This window comes from Coenobita brevimanus, chromosome 18 (assembly GCF_032717465.1).
Source record: "Coenobita brevimanus isolate Jiangsu-jjx chromosome 18, ASM3271746v2, whole genome shotgun sequence".
Classification (NCBI taxonomy): Eukaryota; Metazoa; Arthropoda; class Malacostraca; order Decapoda; family Coenobitidae; genus Coenobita; species Coenobita brevimanus.
The window spans coordinates 13389732-13416411 of NC_136971.1; the positions used below are offsets into that span (position 1 = coordinate 13389732).

Sequence of the window (26680 nt, forward strand, 5' to 3'; positions counted from 1 at the left end):
TGCGAGGGAAACTAGTCATGTCGGTCAGAGAACAGACACAACATTATTATATTAACTACGACTACGTTTTGTATATATAATTCCTATCTCTGGACGATTTCGTTTAACAAACTAATATTAACTGTCTAATATTATCCCCTGTACTTCTCTGGGGTCTTGCAACGTTAAATTTAATTATAAACTAAGTGCTGTCAGTCACAACAAACCTCGCCCAACATGCGTTTGACCTTTAAGTGGCACTCAAGGTCAAAGGTCATGGTGCCAAATGAAAGCCCATATGAGACTTCCTGTAACTTGAAAATAGTAAATATCTCTTGTCTTCAACCAGTTTTGAGTTATAGCCTCCTGAATATCCGTGACCTTGATTTTGACCTTTCAGGGTCACTCAGTTGCCTCCAAAACTAAATCACTTCCTTTTGGGACCAGTGCCCACATATCCTGAAAGTTTCATGTAATTTCATTGAGCCGTTTTTCCGTAGTGATGCCAACAAAGAACAAATGAACGTAGAGGAGCAGGAGAGGTCGACCGAGTAATTATGTATGTGAACGAGACTGAACGGCGATCGGTTAAATCATAGACACGTTCTGTATTCATTTTTTTTTTTATATATTAATTTGAAGTTGCGAGGTCTGGCTGGGAAATTATTATTAGCAAAATGCCGGCCTACAAAAAGTTTTCTGATTTTTGTATTGAAATATGGCCGACTGTCAGACCATAACGAATGCTGATATTTATTTGTGGCCTCTGGTGGTGGTGGTTGTGGTAGGTGTAATGTTGGTTGTGGTTGTGGTGGTTATGTTGCGGTTGTGAAGACTAAGGTATGGTTGTAGTTCTGGTGGTTATTGTGGTGGATGTGGTGGTGGGTGAAGGCAAGGGTTGTGGTGGTTGTTGTGGAGGTCGTCGTAGGTGTGCTTGAGATAGCCTTGGTTGTGGTAGTTGTAGGTGTATTGGTTGTCATTGGTGTGGTTGTTGTGGTAGTGTTAGTGATTTGGTAGGAGTTGTAGTAATGATTGTGGTAGTGTGGCTTCAGTACCAGTTGTAGTTGTGGTAGTATGTTTTCGTTTGTGGTGATGTGGTAGTTGTAGGCGTATAGTTAAGGTTGGACTGTTTGGTGGGTAGTATGTGTATGGTAACCTTGATTGTCCATTACCCCTCTTATGAAATCTACTTCCAAGATATTAGATGTGCTAAGCCGACCTCCTCCCTTCTTTACCTGCACGGATTGTGATGAAGGTATGGCTGTGGATGTGGTAGGTATGGTAGTGGTAATGGTAGGTATGGTAGAGACAGTGCAGGTATGTTCGTTGTAGGGTTTGTCATGGTTAGGGTAATGGTAGGTATGGTAGAGAAAAGGACAGGTATGGTAGTGCTAATGATAAGGGTATTCTCAGGTATGGAAGGTATGGCGGGCATGGTAGGTGTAATGGTAAGCATGGTTAAGGTGATGAATGGTAGTTATGGTAATAATATCAGTACTTATGGTAGCAGTGAAGCTGGGACTGGTATCAATATCTTGTGGTAGTGGTGATGGTAGGTATGGTAGTCATATTGGTAGTTAGAGTAATGATAGAGATAACTCTGTGATAAAGGCAGCGGTAGGTATGGTAGTAATGGTAGTTATTTTACAAGTAAAGGTAGTTATGGTAGGGTTACTGATAGGTATGGTAGAGACAGCGGAAGAGGTAACAGTATGGTAGCGACAGTAGTTGGTTTAGTAGTAATGGTAGGTAGGTCAGAAATGCAGATGTTTATGGCAGGGATGATGGTGTGTATGGTAGGGTTAATGGTAGCGATGGTAGAGGGTGAGGGAAAGTTAAAATAGTAATGGGTATGTGATCGTGTGGCTGTGGTGGTAATTGTGGTAGAGTTTGTGGTAGTTGTGGTTGGACGAGTTCATAGTTTTAATTGAGCTGACCGTCATTGTAGTGGTGGTGGTAGTTGTGGAAGTTGGGGTTGTGTGCTGTGGTGGGAAGTGCGGTGGCTAGGGTTGTGGTTGGAAACGTGGTGGTAGTGGCAGTTTTGGTGGTGGTTGTGGTAGCCATGGCGTTATATGGAGTAGGTAAACTGTTTTTGGTGTGTGAGTGTGTGTGTGTGTGTGTGTGTGTGTGTGTGTGTGTGTGTGTGTGTGAGAGAGAGAGAGAGAGAGAGAGAGAGAGAGAGAGAGAGACTGTTTGTAGACGTGTGGTAGTTGTGGTGGTGGTGGTAGATATGAAAGTGGTATTTTTGGTAGGCACTGTGTACTTGTGGTTAGTTGTGGTGGTACTAATGTTTGTGGAGGTGTTGGTAGTTGTGGTGGCGGTGGTGGTGGTGGTGGTGAGGTGGGGTGTCACTCAACAGTGCTGATAACATTGATTCCAGACCTGAGTGGTTGAATTGCACTCCCCACCCCCTCTTCTCGACTTCCTATCCCCTCTCTTCTTCCTCTCCCCTCTTCTCGACTTCCTATCCCCTCTCTTCTTCCTCTCCCCTCTTCTCCTTCCCCTCCCATTCCCCTCTTCCCTCTGCTCCTTCCTTTCCTTCCCTTCCCTTGCCTCCCGCCCCCTCTTTCCCTTCTCTTGCCTCTCCTCTCCTCCTATTCTTACTTCCCCTTTCATTCTCCCACTCCTCCCTCCCCTTTCCTCCCTTCCATTTCTAGCTGCCCTCACCTCCCTCTCCCCTCTCCCTCAAGCTATTTCCAGCTCCTGTCGTTATCTTATTGCGTTCCCTCCTCCTCCTCCTCCTCCTCCTCCTCCTCCTCCTCCTCCTCCTCCTCCTCTTCCTCCTCCTCCTCCTCCATCACTGACTCATCTGTATTCTCTTTTCTCTCCATGTCAGTCTCATCCTTTTCTCTTCTTTGCTTCTCATTTAGACCCTCTTCATTCTTTACCTTCTGCTCCTCTCATGCTTCTCTCACTCACTCCTTTATTGTGCTTCTTCATTCTTACGTGCCTGTTATTCTCTTTCAACCTCTTCCCATTTCCTTTCTCTCCCTTTTATCATCATCTGTCCTATCATTTCTAATTTTCTGTCCTATACGATTTGTTTCTCCCTGCTATTCATTCCTCTCCCCCCGTCTGTCCATTCGCCTCCTCTTTTCATGCCTTCCTTTCCCCCCCCCTCCTTCCTTTTTCTCCTTTCCCTTCCCCCTGTCTCATTCCCATAAGAGTTTTTTCTGAACCCTCCAATTGTCTTCTTTATCCCATTCCCATTCTTCTTTCTGCCCGTTTCTTTTTCATTTTTTGTCATTAAAGTTGATTAGTTTCTCCTTTCCTTCCATTTCCCTCTCTTTTCCCATTCCTCTTATATTTCATTCCTTTTCCCCCCCCTTCCTCCCATTCGCTCCCCTCTTCCCCCCATTGCCTCCCCCATTCCCCCCATTCCCTCCCTCCTTCCTCCCATTCTAAACCTTCCATCCTCCCCTTGTCATACGCTTCTTTCCTCCTCATTTCCTCCCATCCCTCCACACTTTCCTCCGAGTCCTCTGCATCCTTTCTTCTCCCTCCCCCTATCTCATCCCCCATTGTTTGTCTTTTCAGTACGATAACTTTTTCCTCCCTACCTTCCATTTCCCTCCTCCTCCTCTACCTCCCAGTCCTCCCTTCCCTCTTTCTCTCCCTCTCCCTATCTCGCCCCCTCTTTTTTACTCATTCCTATACGATAATTTTTTTCCTCCCTACCTTCCATTTCTCATCTCCCCCCTCCCTTTACCGTCCCTCCTTCTCTCCCTCCCGTGGCCTCCTCCCTCTCCCACTATGCACCTCTATGAATACATTTTCCACATAGATGGCTCTCCCTCCCCCTATCCCATCTATCTTCCCTTTCTCTCTCGCTCCACCCCCCTCTCGCGAATCCCTCCATCTTCTTCCCATCTCCCTCCCCCCCGCCCTCTCTCCTTCCTCTCCACCCTTCCCCATCTCCCTCCTCCCACTTTCCTTTCTCTCAGCCCTTCCCCTTTTCGTCTCTCTCTCTCTCTCTCTCTCTCTCTCTCTCTCTCTCTCTCTCTCCCTCCCTCCCTCCTCCCTCCCTCCCTCCCTCCCTCCCTCCCTCCCTCCCTCCCTCCCTCCCTCCCTCCCTTTTGACCCCTACTTTTCTCCCTCCCTCTCCATTTTCCCACATCTCCCCCCATCGTAACTTTTTTCTTCTTCTATACTTCCTTTCTTCTTATTTTCATCCCTCCCTCCTTCTTCTTCCCTGTCCCTCTTCTTCCTCCTTCCTCTCCTTTCTCCTTCATCTTATCCTCCCTCCCTCTTCTTTCTTGCCTCTTCTCCCCACTTCACTGCTGCTTCTGCCGAGTGGGGTACGTTAAGCTCGAGAGAGAGAGAGAGAGAGAGAGAGAGAGAGAGAGAGAGAGAGTCCAATCTGTCTCCCATCAAAATAACCAGTTGTTATTCTTTGCCCTTTCATTTTCTTTCCTCCCTCTTCCTACTCTTCCTCTTGCTTCCCTTCCTCTTCCGTCAATTTAGCTTCCTCACCTTCCTTTTTCCCTTCCCTTCCCTACCCTTCGCTTCCATACCCTTCCGTCCCTTCATCTGCTTTTTCCATTTTCCTTTCTTACCCTCACCTTTTTTCTGCTTCTCTCTCTCTCTCTCTCTCTCTCTCTCTCTCTCTCTCTCTCTCTCTCTCTCTCACATCCTTCTTCCATCCTTCCCTCCGTCTCCCCTCACCGTCCTTCCCTGCCTCCTTCCTTCCCTCCGTCTCCCCTTTTTGAGTTAAATATTGCTCGCCATATATTGCCTGCCAAACTGACTTAACCAGCCCATATAGGAATTAGGAAAAACTGCCCTCGGTCATCAATCCTTGTAGCTCATTATCCCTTGGCCTCATATATCCTCGCTGCCTCGCCCTTGTGTGAGGAGAGAGTGAGGGGAGAGAGGGAGGAAAGACGGGTGAGGAGGAGGAGGGGAAGAAGAGGAGGAGGAGGAGGAGAAGTGGAGGGTGAGATGGAAAACTTGGAGAGAAATTGCAAGGGATGGGAGAGAGAGAGATTAGGTTGAGTTATGAGAGAGAGAGAGAGAGAGAGGAAGGGAGAATTGAGCATGGACAAATAAGAGGGCATTTGTAGAGGGTGACTGATGGGAGACTAGAGGGAGGAAGATAAGGGAAAAGGAGAGACAGAAGAGGAGGTGGAGGGAAGAATGATGAGGAGGTGGGAGAAAGAGAGGAGGAGGCGAAATGATCGAGTGTAAGAAGAGGGGAGAAGAGAGACTATATGAGAGATAACCTGGGGAGAAACAGAAAAAATTGAGATAGAAGAGGAAGTGGGAGAGAGAGGATGAAGAAAAGCTGAAGATGAGATATAAAGGGGGAAGTTTTAAGGAGGAGGAGGAGGAGGAAAGGAAGAGATGGGAAGTAGGAGAGTTGGGATTGAATGGAAGGTGGTGATAGGAAGGGACGGGAGAAAGTGGAGAGAGAGAGAGAGTTGTATCATGAAATTAGAGTGAAGAGAGAAAGGGAGATAGAGGAAAGAGAAGAGGGAAGAAGGAGGGTGAAAGTGGATGAAGGGGGAAGCGTGAGAAAAGTGAGGACAATAACACGCAAAGAAAGGAAAGAAAAGAGGAAGAGGAGGTCGAGGGTGATAGGGGAACGAGAGGAAAGTGAGAGGAAAGACCAGAACACACAAAGCAGGAGAAGTTGTGAAATAAGAGTAAATGGGAGAATGAAAGGGAGAAACTAAGACGGAACAAAAAAAAATGGGGTAGGGAAATTGTGGTATGGAAAAGAAATGAGGCGAGAGAAAGACAAGGCGAGGAAAAGATGGAAATATAGAAAAGAGAACGTTGAGAAATAGAAGAGGAAATCAGAAAGAGAATCAGTGACCAAGTGTACATATAAGGAAGAGGAGGAAATTAAGATCTGGACTAGAGGGAGAAAAGTCAAGTAAAGATGCATAGAGAAAAGAGATGAAACAATGAAGGTGGAAAACTAGTGAAACAGGGAAAAAGGGAAAACCCAGACGAAACGACAGGAGCAAAACACAAAAGAAAATATTAATGGTGGAAAAGGGGAAAAACAGTATGGAAATGTAAAGGTATATGAGATAATATAGACGAAAAAAAAAAAAGGAGAAAAAGATGGACGAAATCAATAGGCGATAAAGAAAATGTGAAATGGAAGCAGGGAAAAGTGAGAGAAAACGGAGGAGAAGGACACAGACACAAAGAATATGCGGTTTCGGGATTGGTGGGGCAAATAATAAACAAAAGAAAAAGAGTGGAATGGAAGAGAGAGAGAGAGAGAGAGAAGGGAGCGAGGGGTGAGAGAGAGGAAAATGGGGGTGAGAACATACAAACGAAAGAAAAATGGGAAATAGCAGAGAAAACGTGAATGTGTGAAAGAGGGGAAACTAGGGTTGGAAGGGAAACGAGGGGAAGGTGAGGGGAGAAGGGAAATAAAAGAAAACCAAGTAAAGGAAGGGGAAAACAAGAGGAAATAGAAAGAGGAGGGAAAAGGAAGGAGTGGAAGAGAGGAAAGCGAAGTGAGGGGGGAAAGTGAGCACCAACAGGAACGTATAAAGAAACGAGAGATGGAAAATAGAAGGCAGTCGGAAAAAGAAAAGAAAAAATAAAGGTATGACAAAGGGAAAAAAGAGGGAAAATGGGAATAAAGGAAGATGAAAGGAAAATGAGGTACGAAGAAAGAGGAAATGAAGAAAAAACTATAGAAATATGAATAGGGAAAAATGAAAGGTATATGAAGTGACCAGAAAGATGAAGGGGGAAGCAAGAGGAAGGTCGGAGGAAACTGAGGGGAAGAGCACAAGGAAGATAAGTTGTACGAAAATGAAAGGGGAAAAAAAGGAATACAAAAAGAAAGAAATGGAAGAGGGAAAATCGGTGGAAAGGAGGGGAAAGTGGAAGGAAGGTAAAAATTAGAGAACAAGGAAAGAAAAGTACGGTATTGTTAAAAGGATAGAAGAAGGATATTGATGAAAAAAATAGAACAGGGAATTGGGAAAGGACCACGAAGGTGAAAGGGGAGACGAGGGGAAAGTGAGGGGAAACAGAGACTAAGAATAATAAGAAAAGTTATTTGAGAATGAAAGAAAGAAGAGGAAAACAGAGGGAAGCTGACAAAATAGGATCAGGAAAATCAGTGGTGTGAAAAAGGACAGCCAGGGTGAAAGGGGAAACGAGGGGAAAGTGAGGGGTAAAGAGCAGTAGGGCAGAGAGGCAGCCAGTCATAGGCGGTAATGTATGCATGGCGGTGATTGCATATACACATGCACACAGGCCTCTGATCATGCACCCCGGCTTTGGTATTACGAGAGAGAGAGAGAGAGAGAGAGAGGGGGGGGGGAGGGAGGGAGATTTCTAGCTAGAATGGAATAGCATGTAACAGGTCTGAGTGGAGAAAGCTTTTATTTTGCACTAAATTGTGACATACTGATGACGATATGGAAGCAGAATGGAGAGATGTTAGTAGAGAGAGAGAGAAGCACTGTGTAGAATGTAGGAAGAATATCAAAGAAGAGAAAGAAAAAAAGAAAGAAAAAGAAAGACATTAGGATGAAAAGATGGTGGAAACAGCGAGAGGAAAGAGGCGACGGATATTTCGGATGGAAGGAAAAAGGAAAAGAGGAGAAAGGCACGGTATTTATAGGAAGGGAAAAGGAGGAGAATAATAAAAAACAATGATGGCTGCGAAATAAAGAGGGAAAGAAGGGACAATCAAGACGCAACAATCAATCAAACGAAACGACAGGAAAAGAGAGAGAAAAAAACAAAACCAATTCACATGTAACCCCTTCAGTCCGAGAATGTTTTTATTTTATTCCTCAACCACATAATTTAATTCATCTTCGTAAAGCCACCTTGGCGAAATGTCTAACTTGATGAATAAAATGGCATCGTCGAGCAGAAGGAATTAAGCAGACAGGCGCAGACACAAGCAGACACGGGCACAAGCAGACTGACAGACGAGGGCAGACAGACACAGACAAAGGCAGACAGAATAGGTAACAATAGCCGACCGTTGCCGCTGTCAGGTAAATAATAGATGCCAGTGGATATTTTCGTCCACGTCACTACCGATCACTTGCTCTCTCTCTCTCTCTCTCTCTCTCTCTCTCTCTCTCTCTCTCTCTCTCTCTCTCTCTCTCACACACACACACACACACACACACACACACACACACACACACACACACAACCTTGTCAGCCTGTGGACGTCTTTTATATTCTTGCTACTGAGAGACGTTTTTGTTCAGGGCAGAAGAAATCCCTCGTGCATAACCCCTTCAGTCCGATAACATAAATTCTGCTTTATTGGTCTCCTTCTCTCCTTCCCTCTAAGCCTCTCTACCTGTCTATTGTTTGACGCCACATCACTTCAAAACCCATTTCCTTTCTATTCCTGACTATATACCTGTCCTTTATATTTTTCCACCCACCTTATATACCCTTCCTCCCTCCCCTCCTTTCATCTTCACTTCCCGCATCCCTTACTTCCTCTTCAACCTTCATCCAATATTTTTCATCCTACCTGACCCCTTTCCACTGTTTTTTTCTTTTCCATCAGCGTCACCCTCTCTCCTCCATTTCCTCCATTCTTCACCTATCGTCCTTCTCTCCGTTCATTCGTCCCTTAATCCTACATATTCTCTCCCTCTCCAGTTTCTCCTTCACCCCTGCCCTCTCCTCCATTTATCCCCTCACGCATAAATTTCAGTACTTTTTTCCCCTCATACACATCCCCTTCTCCCTCCCTTCCCCCTATACATCATCGACCCCACCTCAGTTTGCTTCTCCTTTTCGCGCGCGCGCGCACACGCACACGCACACGCACACGCACACACACACACACACACACACACACACACACACACACACACACACACACACACACACACACACACACACACACACACACACACACTTTTCTCCTCCCCAACTTCTCCACTCCACCTCCCTCTTCTCTTCATCCCCGCCCATTCGAACAATAAGGCTTTCAGTCGCGTATTCAGCGCTGTTCTTTCACTGCCGCTAACAGGCAAATGATTAAAAGAGGCGTGGAAGTTGGTTAGTTAGAGAGAGGGGCCTCCTGCTGCTGAAAGGAGAGAGAGAGAGAGAGAGAGAGAGAGAGAGAATGTGGCAAGTATTTTCGTACCTCCCTCACTAGCGTCCTTTTTAGTATTGTTCTTGCTACTGCCAAATCCTGAATATTCCCCTCCGGTTCCAGATCACTCTTGAATGGGATCAAATCGTCTGGCAGCAGCAATAATAACACGTCAGCGTACTGAATGGGTTGAAGGATGTGGATGGCATTTTAGATAAGGAGAGAGAATTTGAATAGGGTTGGAAATGTATGGGGTGGAGTGGCCAGGGATTTTGTGTTTGTCTGTCATGGTGTGTGTCTAGTCCTCCCCCCTCCCCTCCCCCTTTTTTTTGGATTCATCAGATGTTCATTTTTACGGTCCAAAACTGCACGTGAATATTTTGTGAGTCTGGTTGCCTGGATCCATATTTTGCATTTATTTGTTGTCGTCAGGTTTTATGATAAATAGAGAAAATGATTCACACTGCCCCCATAATTTTTGCTCTTCTCGGGAGTTTCATTCTTAATACAGAAACCAAGCCAGCCGCTGTGTTTTATGTTTCTCCACTCATCTTGACCCTGGACGTGTTTCATTTACAATACAAATTTCAGCCCACAATGGTTCTGATGTGGTCCTTTCGTCCCTCTACAGTAAGGCTCCAACTTGCTCGCCAAGCCCATTATATAAGCCAAGAGGGCGCGCGGGGAGACTCGGGGCCTAGAACTTTAAAGGTGATGGGCTTTAAAAATGGCCGCCTTTTGTTTACTTCGTACCCTGAGATAAGCAGTAACAGGAAACGGGCTGGGGAAAGGTCAGACGTGAGAGGTTGGAAAGGAGAGGGAATTTTGGGAGAGGAGAGGTGAGGGGTGAAGTAATGAAGGTGAGAGGTGGAGGAAGGATGAATGGAGGGTGTGAGCGAGGAAGTAGAGGATGGTGGAAAGGGAAAATGTGATGCATAAAAAATGAGAAGTGAGGGAAGGGAGATTGAGTAGTATGATGAAGGTATGGGAGCGTAGGTTAAAGGATGGGGCAGAGGGAAACGGTGAGATAAAGAAGGTGAAAGAAGGGAGGATGGATTGGTGAGGCGAGAAAGGCTTAAGATGGGAAGTAATAGAGTGGAAAGACTTCGGATAAAGAAGGTGGGCGAGAAGGGAATAGAGGGTTTGGTGTGAAAGGTAGAGAACGGGAAGCATAAAGGAAGGAGGAGAGAGAGAGGTAAAGAAAGTGATATTGGAAAGGTTGAGGAAGGTTGTGAGTAGGAAGTAAGGGAAAGAAAGAGAAAAAATTGGAAATAGATGAGAAAGTAAGGAGGTGAGCAGCATGGAGGGAAGTGAAGTATGGAGAGGGCGAGTGGAAGGGATGGAGGTGAGGGAAGGGAGAGAGGGAGAAAGTGAAAATCTGTGAGGAAGGGAAGAGCGGAAAGAAAGAAAAGAAAATGAAATAGAGGAGGAGAAATAAAGAGAACAGGGAGAGATAGGTAAAGCTGGGACAGGGTAAAAGAGGAAGCGGGAGAGGGGAGAACAAGGGGTGAAGAAAAAAAAAGGCAGAGAAGAGAGGGGGTGGGGATAGAAGAAATGAGAGGAGGAAGAGGAGCAGAAGAGGTTAAGATAAAGGAGTAGAGAAAGAAAGAGCCAGAAGAAATGAGAAAGGAAGAATCAAGAAACCATGAAAAAGAGGGTAGAGAAGAAAAGGAGAGTTGGAGGAAATGAAATAAGAATGGGAGTAACAAAAGAGGTATAAAACGGGGTAGAGAAGAAAATGAGGAGAACTGAGTAGAAGGAAAGGAGATAGTTGATATAAAAAGGGGTAGAGAGGAAAATGAGGAAAACCCAGTCGAAGGAAAGGAGATGGTTTGTATGAAAAGAGACCGAGACATGAGATTGTGAGGTGCGGTAAAATTAACAACGTAAATAGGCAGATTATGGGAAGGGGGAAAGAGGGAAATTTGGAGGGAGGATGAAAAAGATTTAAGGATGGTATTTGGAGGTGGGAGAAAGAAAGATAGGCAAGGTGGATGTTAGGAGGCACAAGGAACGACAGCAAACCTGGGACTTGGAGGGAAGAAAATGGAGGAGGTGAATAGAGAGGATGTTGGAGAGAAGAGAAAACGTAGAAAGAGGAAATGATAGGATTGTGAGGAAAAAAATTGTGGAGGTCAAAAGATATTATAGACTCAGAAAATTGGAGGGAAGAGAAAAATGAAGGACAGGAGAGGAGAGGATTTTTGAACTTAGAGGAAAAGAAAGAAAAAGAAAGACATGTAAAGGAAAAGATGGTGGGTAGAGAGAACTTTTGGAGGAAATGGAGGTAAGAGGAGAGGAAGGTTAGGGAGGCATGAGGTGTAAATGAGAGAGAGAGAGAGAGAGAGAGAGAGACATTAAAATATTTCTCCCTGCACTTCACATAACACGTAAGAGGATGACAGGGCCCGTAATCCCCTCCTCCTCTTACCCTCTTTTCGTCCGTCTCTCTCTCTCTCTCTCTCTCTCTCTCTCTCTCTCTCTATCTATCTATCTATCTATCTATCTATCTCCTCTGCTAAGAACCAGAAAAATCTCAACACTGACACCCACTTTCACACGCGCATCTCCTCTTTTTTTTTCTCTTTTCCATTCTCCTCCTCTTTTTAAATCTTTAATTTTTACTCCCCACTGACACATGCACTATTGTATTCCTCCACTTTTTTTTTTTCATTTCTCTCTCTCTCTCTCTCTCTCTCTCTCTCTCTCTCTCTCTCTCTCTCTCTCTCTCTCTCTCTCTCTCTCTCTCTCTCTCACGTACGTGCATTAGTACATACATGTCCTGTAAGCTGCAGTAACATTCCTGAGGGTTACGGTGTGTGTGTGTGTGTGTGTGTGTGTGTGTGTGTGTGTGTGTGTGTGTGTGTGTGTGTGTGTGTGTGTGTGAGGAAAAGCAACACCCCTTGAATGTCTCCTCTCTCACCCTCCCTCCACCTCCTTTTCTCCTCCCTCTCTTTCCTCCCACCCTCCCTCATCGCGTCTTTCGCTTCATCAGACCTGAATTTTCGTCTCTCTCTCTCTCTCTCTCTCTCTCTCTCTCTCTCTCTCTCTCTCTCTCTCTCTCTCTCTCTCTCTCTCTCATTCATTTTTCTTCCCTCACTCATTCCTATTCTCCCTTAAATTTTCTTATTAACATTGTCCCTTTGAGATTTTCCTTCAGTCCTAAACTCACCATCCCTATCTTCTTTTTCTCTCTCTTGTTCTCTCTCGTTGCTCTCTTTCTCTTTTCTCTCTTTCTCTCTCCTACCTCTCTTTCTCCCTCTCTTTTTCTCACTTTCTTTCACTCCCTGGCAGCCTGGATTCAATAACAGACAGGGGCGTGCTATTATGGTGGGGTTTAACAGTGTTTTATCCGGACAGCACCTGCAGACCCGACCCTTTGCCACTTGGTTCTGAGAGAGAGAGAGAGAGAGAGAGAGAGAGAGGAAGAAGAGGGCTGGACAGAGGAGGGAGAAGCAAGTGTTACGATTCTGTGGCGTTGAGATGTAGGGGGGAAGGAGAAAGAGGAAAAAGGAAGAGCAGGAAAAGGGTGACGGGTAGGAGGAAAGGAAAAGGAAAATGGTAAGGAAGTGAGGAAGATATAGAATGTATGAGAAGATAGGAGAAGATGAGAATGAATGATGAAATGGTGTGTTTTTGATGCTTTGATTAAGATGAGAAGGCTGAAGAGGAATTATGGACCGTGAGACAAGAAGAAGGAAGACGAGATTTTCCATAGGTCTGAGAAAAAAAATAGGGCAGAGAAGTCTATGCCTATTTGAAAAGAAAAAAACGAGAGGAAAGAGAGACGGAGGAAAATGAGAAAAGCGGGAGGGAGAGGAAGCGAGGGAAAAAAAAAAAGAGAGAGAGAGAGGAGGGATGTGCAACTAGGTATGGAAGAAAAATGCGTGGAAAAGCATATGTCTAAAGCAAGGGTGAGAGCTGGTGGTAGGGTGGGAGTAAGGGTGTTAAAGGGAAGTGTGAACGTCGTTTAAAGGGAGGGAGTTAAGGATTTTTTTTGTTTAGGAGAGGGGAAAGGGTGATAGAAAAAGATTGAAAGGATGATAAAGGAAGAGTAAATGGGTGTTAAAGGAAAGATGAGAGGGTTATAAGGGGAGGCTGAAAGGGTTTTAAGGGAAAGGACGAGTATTTTAAGGTAGTGGGGAAAGGGTGTTAATGGGAAAGGGAGAGAGTATTAATGGGTAGGGGAAAGGGTGTTAATGGGAAGGGTGAAGGGATGATAGAAGGGCGAAACTATGATAGCGGAGGAGTGAAAGGGTGTTAAGCGGAAAGTAAATGGGTGTTAAATGAAGAATGAAAGGCTTTTAGGATGAAAGTGTTTTAAAAGGTAGGGTGGAAGAGTTTTAAAGAAAGGGTGTAATGGGTTTTAAAGGGAGGGTGAAAGTGTCAGAGAGAAGGGTGAAAGGGTGTTAGAGGAAGGGTGGAAACGTGAAAGGGTTTTAAGGAGAGAGTCACAGGGGAAGAGTGGAAGGGTGAAAGGGTTTTAAAAGAGAGAGTCATAGAGGAAGGGTGATGTTTTGGGTGATGAATTGGTGGTTCAGAGGGAAAGGGATGAATGTGGGAAAGAGGAAATGAGAAGAAAAAAAGAAGATAAAGGATAAGAGAAATGGGAAATACTGTAGAAGTGGGAGAGACGGAAAGGAATGAGAAGGAAATGATGAAGGAATTAAATGAAAGGATGGAGAGAGAGCGAGAGAGAGAGAGAGAGAGAGAGAGAGAGGTAAACCTTGTCTTTAGAAGGGGTCGTAAATTTCAGTCGCTGAGTTAAGCAGATAACGAAGGGGAAACAGACATGGCGGAGTGAAACAGGTCGTAAGTTTCAGTCATGAGGGGAAACTGAGGGTCGTAAGCTCTGATAGGGTCGTTGGGTAGGACGGCATTGCAGGGGGAAGGTCGTAAGGCGAAACAGAATGAAACAGTGGTCGTAGTTTGAAGTGGGTCAGAAGTAGTCGTAGATTGAAGAGGGTCTTAAGGATAAGTCGTTGTACAGATTGTTAGCACCGTTTAAAAATCGTGGTTGTAAGTTATGGTCGTTAATGTTGGTCGTAGTTATGATAAAATGTGGTCGTAACTGTGGTCGTTAATCATGTCCGTAAGTTGTTGTCGTAAGTGGTGGTCGTAACTTGTGCTCGTAAGAAAAATGAAAAGGTCGTGGGATGGGATTGCAGGCGAGGGGTCGTTGGGTGAAACAGGTCATAGATTTCAAGTGGAGGGTGAAACGAAGGTCTTACAATGAAGCAATAGTCGCAGGAAACAGGGAAGGTAGATTGAAGCGGGTGGGGTTGGCATAGGTGGTAGTGAAACAGAGGTGGTGGGATGGAGTGGGAGGCTGTGCAGGCGTAGGCGAAGGGCTGTGAACTGAAACAGTGATCATAAGAAATTTTGAAACAGATGGTATGGTGTAGAATGAAACTCGGAGTATTGCCAAGGAGTGATTGTAGAATGAAACAGGAGTGGTGAGGTGAGGAAAGGTAGAGTTGGAGTGGGTTGCAAGTCAGTGGAAAGGCAGCGGATTAAGTGCATGACTGTAAATTGAAACGGATCCTAAACTGAAACTGGGATGGTGGTGGACTGAAGCACAAGTTGGTTCAATGTTGAAACGAGTCAATAATCGAAACAAAGGTGTAGCGATGGTGTGAAACTGATGTGGGAGTTAAAATGGGAGCAGAAGGGTCCTAGATTGAAAGAGGAATGGGAGTGTCACAGAGACTGGGGTGGTGTGGGATGGGGGTGAAATAGATAAGGGTAGGGGCGAGGGGAGACAGGAGTGGGAATGAAACAAAGGTGATGGTGGGAGTGAAACAGAGGTGAGAGGAAGCAAGCAAGCAAAACAGGAAAAGGGATGATACCAGTGCACGCAACGGCTTTATTTCTCCTCCCCCACTTCACTTCCCCTCCCCCTTTTCCCCCTCTCCCTTCCTTCCTCCCCTTCCCTACCCCTTCTCTTCTCCTCCTCCCCCTTCTCCCCCCTCCCTTCTCTCCAGCTCCCAAACTTGTCCGCTTTTAATCGCGTTCCATCGTTAACTACCAAACTACCTCGTTGGGTGGAGCGCTACTGGGAAGGGCGTAGTTCGGACAGTTGGGGAGAGTGAGGGGAGGGAGGAGGGGGAGATGAGGATAATTGATAGAGGGGGAGGGGAAATGGAGAGGGGAGAGGGATAATATTGGTAAATGAAAGGGGGAAAGAGGAGAGGGAGAAATGAGAGGAGGAAGAGGAGGAGAAATAATTTTTAAAGGGAAGAGAGGAGGTATGGGAGAAAGATATTACTGGCAGAGAAAAAAGAGGAAAAAGAGGATAGGTGGAGGAAAGTGGGGAAAGAGAGGATAGGAGAATTACTGGTAGGGGGAATGAGGAAGAGGGAAAGTGAATTGTTGAAATGAATGGGAAAGGAGAGATGGAGAGGAAAGATAGTAGAGAGGGGGGGTGAGAAAAAGAGAGAGAGGAGGAAGGGGAGAAGGATAATATCGGCGGGAGAGAGGAAAAGAGAGGAAACTTATAAAGACAGAGAAATACAAAAAGAAGCATAATTGATAGGAGGAGGGGAGAGGAGAGAGATAACACTGATAAAGGAAAAGAAGGTGGGAAAGGTATGATATTATTGGTAGGGAAAATAGGAAAGGATGAAGGGGTATTGATTGGGAAATTGGGGAAAAAGAGGGGAATAGGAAAAACGGGAAGGAATATTGTTAGCAGTATCGAGAAAGTTAAATAAATATTGACCAGAGAAGAGGGAAAATAAGAAATAAATGATAGAAAGAGATGGAATGAATGAGTAAAGAAAGATGATGTTATAGGTGGGGAGAGAGAGAGAGAGAGAGAGAGAGAGAGAGGCTTAGGGAAGGGTAAATTGAGACAGACAGACAGACACAGACAGACAGGCAGACAGAGGTGCGCATGTGTACCAGTTTCTACTTTTCCCCATGTCTGTTTCAAGCCTTTGTTGAATATGACGAGAGAGAGAGAGAGAGAGAGAGAGAGAGAGAGAGAGAGAACCGTTCCCCAATTAGCAAGACTCCAGTACAAAGTCTTCTGCCTCCATCGCACTCACATTCTCTCTCTCTCTCTCTCTCTCTCTCTCTCCTCAGTTCCTTTCCACTAGCGCCCCCTCTGATCCTCCTCCCTCATCTTTACCCCTCTCTTTCTCCATTCTCTTTGCTTTCTCATTTTTCCTTTTGTTGGATACTCCCTTTTTCCAGTCTTTCCCCCCCCCTTCCTTCCCTTATCCCCTTTCCATCTATTTTCATGCTATTCCCCCCCTTCTACCCCTCCACATCCCTATCTTTCACTCATTCCCAAGTTTCTCTTCACCTGTCCTCCCTTTCCTTTTCCTTTCCCCTTCCATTCTCTCTATTCCATCCTCTCTCTCATGCCCTTTTCTTTTGACAGTGTTCTTTCATTCGATCTCTCCTCATTTCCCCTTCTATTCTTCATGTCCCTTTCCCAGTTTTCCCTCAGTGTTCCCCTCCCTCAATTCCTCTCACCCATTTCCCGTCCCCCTTTCCCCCATTCCGAGCTTCCAACCTCGTTTCCCACCCTTCATCATCTGAATTCATCCATCTCCCCACCACTCATCCTTTTCTCGTCCTCCCCTTCCCATCCCGGTGCCTCACCATGTTTTGCTCTATCCCCCACCCTTTCCCTCCCGTCTCACCCCATCCTCTTCCATTTCTCCTCCTCCTCCTCCTACTCTTCCTTCTTTTCTATCCTGGTCTTTATCTGATAGATTAGTTTTGTTAGTTATAACCTTCCCTGTACCAGCCACGAAAGGACCAACAGGTCTGTTGCTGTTTGCTTTCCTTTGTACTTTGTATCTTTGTACTCTCCTGTTCTCCTGGCCTCCCTCCCCCACTTCATCCTACTCTCCCCCACAGCCACGCTTCCCTCTCTCCCCTCGCCCTCCCTTCCCCACCCCTCCCTCTATCTCCTCCCCCTTCCCACGCTTCTTCCCCCTCCTCTCCCCCTCTCCCTCTTTCCTTCATCCCACCCCCCATTCCTCAACCCCGTCAAATACCCCTCTCAGGACAAAGCAGGACAGGAGGCCACCCAAGCAGGAATTAAGCTCAGAAAACGCCTTTAAAGTCTAGAAGAGCCCTGCCCAGCCTGCAATACCCCTTTAACACCTTACCCTCCCTTTCACCCTCCCCATTCCCCTCGTCCCTCCCTCTCTTTTTCCCCTTTCCCTGTCCGCGATCCCTTTCCACTCCCCACCTTGCGTCTAAATATTCATCTTCCGTATTTGCTTCCTCCCTCCATTCCCTCTCACAGTATTTTCCGTCCCTTTTCCCTCCCCATTCCAAACCCCCATCCCCTCTCACGATCCCTCACTCTCCCATCTCCCTCCTCCATCCCCCTCCCTCCCTTTCTCCGCCCCTCCCATCCCGTCCTCCGTCCTTCGCTCGCCTCTCCACTCCACCATCCTTCTCCCTCATTCGTTCGTCCTATTCTCTCTCCTTCCTCTCCACCTTTCCCCTCCCACCTTGCCCACCCCTTGCAATATTTTCTCCTTCCCTCGTTAACCATTATGTGCCTTCATACGCTCGGGCTAAAAAGATCTCTTAACCTTATATGTCCTGCCAAAAAGCGTGATTACCTCGTCTTCACGCAACACCACTTTCCTCTCAGCAGTAGCGAGTTTTTTTTTTTTTTTTTTCGGGGGGGGGGGAGGAATATTTTTTTAGCCACCCGTTTGGTCTGGTTTCCTTTGTGTGTGTGTGTGTGTGTGTGTGTGTGTGTGTGTGTGTGTGTGTGTGTGTGTGTGTGTGTTACTTGCTTCTGTTTCTTCTTGTTGCGTTTTCGTTTTCTTCTTCTTCTTCATCTTATAGTTTTTTCCTCTTCCTTTGTTACTTCTTGAGCTTCATCGTCGTCGTCGTTGTCCTCGTAGTCCTCTTCTGCATTTTTCTTTTTCCTCGTCGTTACCCCTTCTTTGTCTTCTTGCTTTTTTTTTTTTTTCACAACGTTGTCTAAGTCTCGTTTTTAAGGTACTCTGCGTCTCGTTTTCGTTAATTGATTGTTGCATCCTCACTGGAGTTCGTCTTTTGTCTTTCGTTATTGTACTTTTTTTTTGGGGGGGGGGGTTCGTCTGTCTTGCTTGTTTTTTTTGGTTTTTTTTTTTTTTTTGAGGGCGTTGGTTCATATTAGTTTCGTTATCAGGTATTCTCATATCATTCTTGTCATTTTTCCCCTCATTTCTCTTTATGTTTCTTGTAGTCACCCGTTGGTCGTCGTCTCCTCACCTCTCGTTTTCGTTGTGCAGATAAAAGGATTCTCTCCATCTTGCCTTTTTCCTAATTCCTTCCTATCCTTGTCTCCTTTTCCCAGTCTCTTCTTATGTCTTCTGTATCTCTTTATTTTGTATCTTTTCATTATTTTTATGGAACGGCTTTTCTCTATCTTGACTTTTCCCAGTCCCCAGCTCTTCTTCCTTCCTACTTTTCCTCCTCCTCCTCCTCTTCTCTCTTTTTAGCTCCCTCACTTTTCATATTTGTCATTGTTTTTTTTATGTAAAGGATGTGCTATCTCGCAGTTTCATAATGTCCTCTTCTTATTTTTCCTTTTCATCCTCTCCTTAATTATCTTTTTATCTATCATTATTTTAGTCACATGTTGCTTTCTTTGCGTAGGATCTTATCTGCCATTATTCTTTTTCAATTTTTTTTCTAGTTGTGTTTAAATGGTATTTGTTTGCCTCTGCCTTCAGTTCTCTCGTCTGTCTTTGGAAGAATTGCTTGCGTACGTACGTGCGTGAGTGAGTGAGTGTTTGTTTGCTTGTGTGCTTGCGTGTGAGCTAGTGGTGGGGGAGGGGGGGTGTCTCTTGCTATCCTCTATTTCTCTCTTCCCTCTCAGTTTCTCTCCGCTAATCCCTCCACTTCACACATTTTTCTTCATTTCTCTTCCCTAATCGCTCCTCTTCCCTCATCCTTCTTCATTTCTCTCCCTTAATCCATCCTCTTCCCTCATCCCTCTCCATTGCTGTCAGCCTAATCCATCCACTTCCTTCATCCATCTTCATCTCTTTCATCCCACTCATCTCTACATTCTCCCTGCTGCCGCCTTTGTTCTTCCTGTACCTCACATACTCTCGACTCTTCCTGCATTCTCTCTTTTTCCCCTGCGTCTCATGTGCATTCTCCTCTCCTCTCTTTCTTTTCTCTCCTCCTACCTTCTTTCTCCTCCTCCCCTCCTTTGTCACCTCCCTCTCCTCTTAGTATTACTCCTCCTCCTCCCCACATCTTCCTCTCCTGTTCTGCCCTCCCTTTATCCTACCTTTTCTCTCCTCTTCTCCTCCTTTGTCACCTCCTCCCCCCCCCCTTCTATCCCTCACAAGGACTGGGCCTAATGAACCGTCCCCCGGGTCAACACTACAACCTGAGAGAGAGAGAGAGAGAGAGAGAGAGAGATGACTTCCGCCTGACTCACCCGCACTTTCTCCTTCCTTCCAGATGAACCGGCCGATTCAAGTTAAACCAGCCGACAGCGAGAGTCGAGCAGGTAAGGTGGAGTGTGGCCTGTGTGTCGAGGAGTGTTTCAGGTGGGCAGGTGGGTCGAGCATGGGGTCAAATATTCAAGGTGAGGTGCTGTCGACTCCACTGCTAACCTTTTTTCACCTTAACTTGGCACAGATTATCGTCCTTTGGCAGACTTTTCGTCCCTTTTTCTGATTTTCGTCCTTTGCAGCTTATGTATTCGTAACAGGATGATGATAATAAAAATAATAATAATAATAATAATAATAAGAAGAAGAAGAAGAAGAAGAAGAATTTACAACAACTAGAGAGCACAAAGAGAGTGCATACCTCCACCAATGCCATTGCAGGATCCGGATCTGGTTCCGGATCCGCCCCCAAATTTAATCGGTTCTTTTTGGGGCTGTGGTCCACCCTTCTACAAAATTTCATTGAAATTCATTGAGAACTTTTAGAGATATCGTGTGGACAATCAGTCAGTCAAACATAGGTGAATACGTAACCTCCTCAAACTTCGTTGGCGGAGGAAATAATAATAATAATAATAATAATATTATTATTTTATTATTATTATTATTATTATTATTATTATTATTATTATTATTATTAAAACGGCTCTCATAGTGAAGGGGTAAAGTTCTTGGGCCGTATTTACAAAAGCATCCTGTTAGTTCTCAAGATACGAAAGTCACTATACCAGGTATACCATGATCAGGTTAGCCTTTGTTTCTTTCTTCATTTCCCCCCAATAATTTTTACTCTGGTCTGTGTAGTGTTGGATGGCTAAATAAACGACGACAGACGTGTTTCAGGAACTTCAAATTATTCCAGGGTTATCTATCAGTAAGAAAAATTCTCTTATCAAAATGGGCCCAGTTCGGGGCTACAATTTTGAGTTTATTATAAGGGAGACCATTTTCACCCATTTAGCCATCCAGTAATTGTAACTCTGTAATGGTTGTGATTTGATCCACGTTTGATATTGTAATTTTCACTATTTCTTACATAAACTTCTTGAAATTTCCCTCACAAATCTCAAGACACCCAGTATACAAGGAATCTTCTACACAGTTTAAGCATAAGAGAGTATATCATTACGGCCCCAGGTGTGTTAGCCAGGTGTGGAGGCTCATTAGAGGGTGATTAGTGTAAGGTGTTAGCTCAGGTATACTTGATAGTCCCCATATATAAGTACTTTGTTGATGGCGGAGAAAATAGGCTGGAATAATGGGGGAGAGGAGATGAAAGGTTAGGTTGTTAGGAGAGAGAGAGTGAGAGAGAGAGGTGGGAGTTTGTGATAATGTGGGAGTACGTTGTCTTATGTGCTTTTTGTGTGTGTAGTTTGTGATAATGTGGGGGTATGTTTTATGTGCTTTGTGTGTGTGTGTGTGTGTGTGTGTGTGTGTGTGTGTGTGTGTGTGTGTGTGTGTGTGTGTGTGTGTGTGTATGCGCGCGCGCGCGCGCCTGCCTGCCTGCCTGCCTGCCTGCCTGCCTGCCTGCCTGCCTGCGTGTTCTTGGACATGATGGAGACTTTCTTATTAAGGGATGAATTAGGAGCCATTCTGAACTTTACAGCACGAGAGGATTCTTCAGACGTGAAAATAAAAAATGTCAGGCGGTAACAATAATTAGGTATTGCAAGACATTAGCCTGTAGAAGGTGACAAGGCAGTATATTTTTCGATCATGAGGTGAATTCTGAGTGATGCATAGTTTTTTTTTTTTTTTTTTTTTAATATATATACTGTATACACTTCAGATGCGCATTCCAAAACCTCGCGACACAACGGAATATGCGCCTGTGTAGTTAAATATTTTCTCCTGTTCAGAACCCTTTTTTTTTTTTTTTTTTTCCCGGCTGCCTGTGTCATCTGGTACATTTTTATATGGCAGTGTTTTAGCCGTCTGTGCCCTCTGAAGAATCTATGGCCGCCCTGCCTGTCCCCTGGTCCTCCCATGTTGCCATCACGGGGTTTGATACAGCCAGCATGAATTCCCTTATTACCAGACGTTTCTTCATGGGTTAAATAAAATCGTCTGGTAGCAGCAGTAACTAGAGGGGCACTCGGTGGAGCACATCTGTCAGACAGGGCAACGTAATTTCCAAACCACTCCTCAGTAATGGGTTAGGTTTCCTTATCATTGATTAGGGTTTCACAGAAAATGTTTTCCGGATCCAGAATCTTTCATACGATCCGGATCTGTCGCAGAAGTTAATCGATAGTTCCCTGGGACATGGGCTATCCACCCACCAAATTTGGTCCTAATCTCTCTCTTAGTTTTCGAGCAATCCTGCTAACAGAAAAACAAATTGACAAACAAACAAATAAACAAGGGTGAAAACATACTCTCCTTGTCGGAGAGAATGAAATATACAGTAAAAGCTGTTGCCCTACCGAAGGAGTTTTGCTTTGGATGGTGTGATGGCTGTGGTGGTGGGTGGGCAGTGGGTAGAGGGTTGGACAGTAGACAGACAGACAGACAATGGACAAAGACAGGTGTAGACAAAGGGGACAGACAGTGGACAAAGGGACAGACAGTGGACAGAGGGACAGACAGTGTGCAGAGGGACAGACAGTGTGCAGAGGGACAGACAGTGGACAGAGGGACAGACAGTGTGCAGAGGGACAGACAGTGTGCAGAGGGACAGACAGTGTGCAGAGGGACAGACAGTGTGCAGAGGGACAGACAGTGTGCAGAGGGACAGACAGTGGACAGAGGGACAGACAGTGGACAAAGGGACAGACAGTGTGCAGAGGGACAGACAGTGGACAGAGGGACAGACAGTGGACAAAGGGACAGGCAGTGGACAAAGGGACAGACAGTGGACAGTGAGAGACAGTGAGCAGAAAGCCAGGCAGTGGATGGAGGGACAGACAGGGGACGGAAGGACAGAAAAGAGAGCCAGATGTTTCCAGGATAAATTAGTAACGAGACAAGGAAAGGCACTCGCTGGCCGGCTGGTGAGGTGTATCAGAAACAGCCTCCAGTAAGGGCTTTGATACCAGGACATTTTTCAGTAAGGGCTTTGATACCAGGACATTAAGGGCTTTTATACAAGGACATTTTTCAGTAAGGGCTTTGATACCATGACATTAAGGGCTTTGATACCAGGGCATTTTTCAGTAAGGGCATTGATACCAGGACATTTTTCAGTAAAGGCTTTAATACCAGGACATTTTTCAGTAAAGGCTTTGATACCAGGACATTTTTCAGTAAGGGCTTTGGTACCAGGACATTTTTCAGTAAGGACTTTGATACCAGGACATTTTTCAGTAAGGACTTTGATACCAGGACATTTTTCAGTAAGGGCTTTGGTACCAGGACATTTTTCAGTAAGGGCTTTGATACCAGGACATTTTTCAGTAAGGGCTTTGATACCAGGACATTTTTCAGTAAGGGCTTTGATACCAGGACAGTTTTCAGTAAGGGCTTTGATACCAGGACATTTTTCAGTAAAGGCTTTGATACCAGGACATTTTTCAGTAAGGACTTTGATACCAGGACATTTTTCAGTAAGGACTTTGATACCAGGACATTTTTTTTTTCATTTATTCTGATCATCGCCACACATTTTAATTCAGCGTAGGAGAAACCCGTTGGAATAAAGTCAGAGTTAGTCAATAATGGGAGAAGACAGCATCGAGAAGTGAAGCAGATAATATGAGGATTATTAGAAGGCAGAAGAGGTAATGTTAAAGTTATTTAGAAGTAAGGTAGGTACTATTCAAAGTATTAAAAGGTAAAAGAGGAAATATTCACAGTATTCAAAGGCCAAGTAGACAATATTTAGTGCATTAATAGGGAAAGAAGGCAATATTGAGAGAGAGAGGCAAAAACAGGCTGGGTGAAGAGACGAGTCTGAAAAAGTATTGAGGAAGACGGGAGATGTGAGGCAGTTAGGACTAGGCTTAGACAGGGTAGGCAAATGGCAGGGAGGCAGAAAGTAAGGAATCAGGCAGGGGGAGACACAGGCAGGAGGCGGCAGAGAGTTAGACAGACAGGCAGGCAGAGAGGAGGAGGGCAGAGAGATTGGTAGCCAGGAAGCCGGGGGAGGCAGAGAGTTAAGGATGCATACAGGCAGGCAGGGGGAAGCAGAGAGTAAGGCAGGCCAACAGACAAGGGGAGACAAAGAGTTAGGCAGGCAGGCAGGGGGAGGCAGAGAGTTAGGCAGGCAGGCAGGAATCGCTCGTGTCTCCCGTTATAAATTATGCTCTTTTTTTCTGCCAGTAGATTTTTTTTTTTTTTTTCGCAACGAGGCAATGGATGGGCGTTATCAGACGTGGCGATTCCCGGCCCGTAGGGGAGAGAGAGAGAGAGAGAGAGAGAGAGATGGAAAGATGATGAAGCTCATGGTTAGTCTGGATGGGGAAGGGCGTGAAAGGAAGGGAGGGGCATAGAGAGAGGAGAGGGCACTAAAAAAAATAAATAAATAAATATAAGAAAACGTAAATATACAGGGTACCTTTCACGTATGGACGCAAGTCAGACATATCCTTCTCACACACACAGGTATTGTCACTCGTACGGACATACTTACCCCTCACGCTGGTGTGTAAGAGAGAGGCCCTATTCACACTTCCAAGTACGTCACACACACACACACACACACACACACACACACACACACACACACACACACACACACACACACACACACACACACACACACACACACACACACACACACACACACACACACACACACACACACACACACACACACACACACACACACACACACACACACACACACACACACACACACACACACACACACGGAAGGGCAGACACAGGACGTAATTTTGCTGATAAGAGGAAAATATAGGAGACGTTTAATTATAAGAGGCAAGAAAGTCGGGACAAGCAACTGCCTTCCTTCACACCACCTGACACCCTCCTCTCCTCTCCTCTCTTATTTCCTCTTCGTCTCCTTCCTTCCCTCTCCCATCTGAACTTCTCTGTGTCTCTCCTCTCCATCCCTGACACTAGATTACGTCTCCTCTCCTCTCTTTCCTCTCCCCACTCTTTCCTCAGTCTCTCCTCGCTCTCTACCCCTCTCCTCTTTCGGTCTTCTCTCTCACCTCTCAGTCTGTGTCTCCCTCTCATCCCTCTCTCCTTTTTCTTTCTTCTGTCACTTCCCCCCTCACTCACCTTTACTTGTCTCTCCTCCCCTCTCCGTCTTTCTAATCAGCAGACAGCTCCTCTCTTTCCTCTCCTCTCCACTCTTCTCTCCTCTCTTCAGTCCTCTCCTCTCTTCTGTCCTCTCCTCTCCTCTTCCTCTTCCTTTTCCTTTCCTTCCGTACCCATCTCATTTCTCATCTCTCCCCATCTCCTCTCCGTCTCCCCTATCCCGTTGCTCACCTTTCTTTCCTTCTCTTCTCTTTTTCCATCCACACAACACCTGACACCATTCTCTCTCTCTCTCTCTCTCTCTCTCTCTCTCTCTCTCTCTCTCTTCCACCCCGTCGCCCCCTAACACCCCTCGTCCCCCCACTCAGAAAAAAAATAAAAATCTCATTAACTCACGATTGCTTTACGTATTCACATTTCCTCCGCTATTAAGGCGCCTGACGCAGCTTCCTAAGGCTAATTTTGCTTGTGTTTTAATGGGAGAAATAACCCTTATGGACTCGTGTTGTTATTAGCGAGGAGTTAAGAGGATGGGGCGAGGCTTGGGAGGAGGAGGAGGAGGAAGGAAGAGGAGGATGGAGGAAGAGGAGGAGGAGGAGGAGAATGAAGGAAGAGCAGGAGGAGAATGAAGGAAGATGAGGTTGATGAAGGAAGAGGAGAAAGATCAATGAAGAGGAGGATGAGGAAGAGAGGAGAATGAAGGAAGGGAGGAATATAAAGGAGTACAGAGGAGTACAAAGTAAATCAAACAGCCCTTTCAAAGCTGCTATGGGATTGGTTGTAACTAGTGGTCCATGAGTAGAAGACAAGGATAACAAAGCAGGAGGAGGCGGAGGAAGAAAGTGAGGAGGAGGGGGAGGAAGAGAAAGAAGGAAGGGGGAGGAAGAAAAAGAAGGAAGAAAGGGAGGAAGAGGAGGGCGAAGAATGATAGGAGAAAGAAGAGGACGAAGAAGAAAGAAACAAGAAGAATAGGGAAGGAAGAGGAGGCAAAATAAGGAAAGGAGAAAGTAAAAGACGGATGGATGGAGGATAAAAAGGAAGGAAGGAAAGGATTAAGAGGAAAATGAAGGAAGAGATGAAGAGGAAGGAGATAGACAGATAGATAGATAGAGAGGGGGTGCTGTGTGTGTGTGGGGGGGGGGGAAATGAGAAGAGGAATATAGTGTATGAAAAGGATTGCAAAATATGTATAGCATCAAAAACTTGTATGAATATTCCATTGTGTTTATCCTCGCATATTTTAGGTCATTATTCTCGCCAAGTTAAGCCAATAGCATACGTAACAAGCCTATAAAGACCTGTGCAAAAAAATCAAACCCGTCTATTTCGTGTGAGAGAGAGAGAGAGAGAGAGAGAGAGAGAGAGAGAGAGAGAGAGAGAGAATTAGGGAGGAAGCAGGGGAAGAAGAAAGAAAGGAATGGGTGGAAAGGATTGAAAAAAATTGGCTGGGATGGTCTTGATTAATTTGTATTGTCGGAATGGAGGGTAGTCAATATTTTTTTTTAATACATGAACGAATACTGTGAACGACGGTATAGCTTGTAGATCAATTAACAGATAAGACTGACCCAAGTAGAAATTACATACGCATTCTTCCTATACCAAGCATTTTACAGCAGAGAAAGAGATGATATTCTAATACTCTTTCTCAGTTCAATCAATCCGATGCAGTATTATTTTGTTTTAGCTTCCTCTAGACGATTTTATTCAATTTAGGAAGGCTCTCTAGCAGTGAATGGGTGTTGGAGGCTGTATAGAACCCCTTCATTTCGGGGGGAAAAAAATCGAGGTAAATAAAATCATCTGGTAATCGAAAGAATGAAATACAAAAATGTCTTGAGTGGCTAAAATCAAGAAAAAATAATGCAAGCGATATCCATACACTTCCAGTCGGGTATACATGGCAGAGACTACACCACACTTACCGAGAGTGTATAGTGTGTGTGTGTAGTGTGTATCGGCGGGTAAGATGACTGGGGTGTAGTGCCTGAAGGATAAACCGATAATGCCCTCAGCTCCTCCACGCAAAGGATGTCCCGCTGTCTCCCCC

General features: G+C 45.3%; 1 protein-coding gene across 5 annotated transcripts in view; it reads left to right on the forward strand.

The window, feature by feature from the left end:
• The window catches only part of LOC145391500 (CUGBP Elav-like family member 4), an 884867-nt gene that overhangs the window by 339050 nt on the left and 519137 nt on the right, over positions 1–26680 (forward strand). For all 5 annotated transcript variants that reach the window (XM_080266122.1, XM_080266127.1, XM_080266124.1 and 2 more), the window contains exon 2: positions 19475–19523. In XM_080266122.1, coding sequence (XP_080122248.1) covers positions 19475–19523 — 49 coding nt within the window. The remainder of the gene's footprint in view (positions 1–19474; positions 19524–26680) is intronic.